Source organism: Histoplasma capsulatum, genomic scaffold, assembly GCF_000149585.1.
Source record: "Histoplasma capsulatum NAm1 scaffold_1 genomic scaffold, whole genome shotgun sequence".
NCBI classification, from domain to species: Eukaryota; Fungi; Ascomycota; class Eurotiomycetes; order Onygenales; family Ajellomycetaceae; genus Histoplasma; species Histoplasma mississippiense.
In genome coordinates, this window is record NW_001813982.1 from 4,433,015 (window position 1) to 4,436,840 (window position 3,826).

Below are 3,826 nucleotides of genomic sequence, written 5' to 3' on the forward strand. Positions count from 1 at the left end.
ATCTAGAAAGGAGATCTGCAAAGGAAAATCGATTTTCTCGCGCAGCGGATCACAAAAGGTTGATATCCTTTTCCTTCCCTAGCGACATCTAGTTCCACCAAGTCAAAGAAAACACGTAGTAGGGTTTCCTTTAATAGCTCAGACAGCGACAATTCATGGGCATAGTTTTAGCCAAGTAAACGGCGACTATATCCATCCCTTACGCTATCGTTATTGCTGTAGAAATCAGTGATACTGTAAATTCCGCATTGGGCATAAGAGCGTTGACTTGCACGCAAGAGGTCGGGCGGAGAAAGCGATCCCGATTCTGGGATGCTAAGGGGAAACGATCTCCAGAGAAATCGAGAAAGTCACTCAAATGATTGGAGTGAGGTTTATGTCCGCCTTGCTGCGCCTTGGTAATGGGATTTAGACAAGTGCCAACACGACTGCGAAGAACCGCGCTGGTTGCTCTGGAGATAGCTGTAGTCCCCGACACAGCCGGGTCCGCTTGGCGTACGTGAAGAAGGACCTCGATGGCGGGATGCCATTTTGTTCTAATTCCCGGACAGAAACACTTTCGGCACCTAACCGACCTTTCAAATTATATCCAGGGGTCGGGTGATCCCGTACGCCACCCCAATGTATAACCACTAGTTATATCGACACAGTTTATGAAATACCCAATGGGCAAAAGGCCGCTGTCGGAAAACAATTTTTGTCTCTGTCTCGGGCAAAAACCCAGGCTCATTCAAAGGGTCTCAAGTATTCGAAGCTGAAGCTCAATCAGCTGGGGCGCTTCCAACTGTGCTAGATTAATAGTGATGGAGCGCTAAACTTTAAGGTAGGCAGGTAAGTTTAGGGCTAGCTTAGGGTATTAACGTCTTGGCATGCTCTCATTATTTATCTAGTTGAGGTCTTTTAAAACACTTGATACCCCAGAAAATGAGTAATTTATGAATCAAGAGACGGAAGGCGCCCCTTCGTACAAAGTCATTCTTTGCACAGAAAATGCGGGCGCTGCTACTTTTCGCAAATCCAACACTCTTTTGAAAGGTCCTAAAGGATTGGGATGCAATATGGTATGGTATCCAGACAATAACACTTTTCGCTGATGGACTCGTCATTTCTGAGCTATGGTAGGGAATGGTTATTGCTTTATAGTAGAAGCAGCGAATCTGGCACCTCCGTATGTATTCTGCTTGCGATATTCGGGATCTAGAATCGTTTCTTTTGAAACGGGAGAGGAAATCATGCAACGTTTGGTACGGTAGCACATATATTGTGAGAGCTGAGCACGATTGCTAAATGGAATAGATGACTAGATTTTGCATTTTCCAATCCCCTTTCTAGCGGCAGCTTCCGATGCATAGACTTGGACATGGACATGTGACTTACTACAGTTATCGGGGAGGGATTCAGAGATCGAGTTGCTGCAAAGATGATCCAGGCATTCTGGAGTGGGGAATAGGTTGCAGGCTATTGTGCTTGGAGCCCGAGACTAGCAATTAGATGGTTGGATACAACTCGTTCAGGGAGAATAGAAATAATATCGCAATTCGATACGGAGCCACTGATGTTTGAACAGTGTAAAAATGCCCTTCTCAGTGAACTCCCCGAGAACATGGGAACGGTGGGTTTTGCATGTACTGGACATATACCATGCCCGATCTTCCCTTTTTCACGGATTTTCCTGTATTTTAATCATATAACGAAAGAGAGAGACAAAAGAATAAAAAATAGATTTATACTCCGTACGTCTGTTGCCTCCGATTCCTTGCGAAGCGTGATACCTCAGGGTTATTTCTCGAAACTATTGCGATGCTGTCAGAACAATCGATAAAAAATTATAACCACATCAATATCTTTTTGTTTTCCTGACGTGGCAGTTGGATGTCGAGGTTTTATGCGTCCTTCGTTTGTCCATTGACCAAGGACCATATATGGTGGTTCGCGTTGAAGCGCATGCGATTATCCGAATGTAATATCTCTAAGTATCGTTGACGAGGTCAATAATGAAAGGAAAAGCTTGTACGCATTCCCTTTTATTTTTCTTTGATGTTGATCCCAAGGGATATCGGGGGAATCCATGTACCATGGATGGTCTGGCGGAGTACCACGTTTAGACTGGCAGCCGAACATCGAGCTGGTTTTTTTAGTTAACTCCAGTATAAAGTATACTTGAACATGACAACGTAGTTATTTGCCCGTTCAAGCATATCATATTATTCTCAAGGAAGGCTTTTGATAGCTGGCCCATCAGCCACCAGCCACCAGCCGGACACCCCGGCCCGCACCAAGAGGATTGGGTTTCCTCCCGCAACCAGCGGCAGCTCTGACCCATGTGTTGTACTGTACCAATAGCGACGAGGCGCAGCAAGCAGTTGCTCAGGAGCCAGGTGACTCTTTGTTCCCTGGGCGATTTGTGTAGCTTCCTCTGAACGGGCCTGACAAGCACAAAAGAGTTCTGGGGATGCGATGCGAAAGCGCAGAAAAATGCCTGCTTCTCCTCGGTATGCACCTCAACTTGTTGTGCAAAGCCCCGAGTGGATGGTTTGACGCAGCAGTCCGCATGGAACTGGCTGGCTGCCCTGACCGGAAATTCTCATCAGCGGTCCATAATATGCTTTGCAGTTATGGTTATCAACTGTATCACGATATGTGTGGGAACAAAAAGCAACAACATAAGAACAACTCATTATTATACGAACAACAATATGGTCGATTCGGGGTAATTGCTGAGGATCTCACCGTTCTCACCAACTGAGCCAGCCCGCTAAGCAAGGAGTGATCCCTCAGCAACTAATCTTAAAACAAACAGAGCTTGTTCTGCGCCGCAAGCCACTAACGATCCAGTTCCTCCTTGACTTTCGGGCTTTCTCCTTTAAATTCCTGTTTCGCAGGTTGGGCTATATGCAGAGAAGAAAAAATCCGGAGTCTGAGCGTGAATCTCCATTGATCAAATAAATAAATAAGCCCGTCCCAGCCCCGTCACTAAAATTTTATCTGAGCCCACACGATATTTTAATTTTTCTCATTTCCTTTCGTCTTCAGCTTGCAATTCTGACCTGCATGAAACCTTTTTCCTTCCTGCGCCCTCTACGCTGTCGATCACAGTTTCCAGTGGCCCTTTTTCGCCTGATAACCACCCAGCATCCAAATTCAGGATGAAGATCGACCTCCCCTTGACCTTGGCCCTCGTGGCAACGACAGGAATGACAGCAGCACAGAGGGTCAGGGTCGAGCTGTGTAGAGTGGGGTACCATGTATGTCTTCCATCATGTTCGACATAAACCTACATTTCGAGAAATATATATCGAGTTACATCATCGCTATGATTTTAACGATAATTCTTCTTCCGCCTCCAGTGCAATGCCGATATCGATTGCCAGGCAGATCCAGAGTGTCAAAAGAAGGCAGAGGTGAGGACCACACGGAGGCCCCTTCTTTCTAACCTCCGCTTCAAGAAAAAAAAAAAAAAAAAGTGAAATGAAGGAAAGCAAGAAAACTGAACATCTATATTCTAAAAGGGTATGGACCAGAGACTAAAGACCATCGCGGTTTACTGCCATGATCTCAAGCATCGCTGTGAAGTCGTATGTTGTTCTCTTCTTCCCCTTCCACTACAATAAAAAGCCCGAGAGGAGGGTTGAGGTGTAGCTAACACTTGTCTTGTTCAAGGTATGGCCAATTAAGAGTTGAAAGGGATAATTATTAATTATGAAACAAATCAAAAGTGAGCCAGCAGAGCAGCAGGCAAGTTTATGGGCGGTTTTTGCTAGAGATACCAAAATACAGCTCAACTTAATGTTTTTTATTCTCTTTATTTTCATATATTTTTAGTGAC

General features: G+C 45.1%; 1 protein-coding gene across 1 annotated transcript; it reads right to left on the reverse strand.

Moving 5' to 3' along the window:
* Positions 1-1,397: 1,397 nt before the first annotated feature.
* HCAG_01261 (predicted protein) lies at positions 1,398-3,551 on the reverse strand (the record flags this gene model as incomplete). Its single annotated transcript, XM_001544164.1, has 6 exons — positions 1,398-1,458; positions 1,738-1,792; positions 2,075-2,125; positions 2,338-2,570; positions 3,048-3,274; positions 3,546-3,551. 6 exons carry the CDS (start codon positions 3,549-3,551, stop codon positions 1,398-1,400), a joined length of 633 nt encoding a protein of 210 aa, XP_001544214.1.
* Between the last annotated feature and the right edge of the window lie 275 nt (positions 3,552-3,826).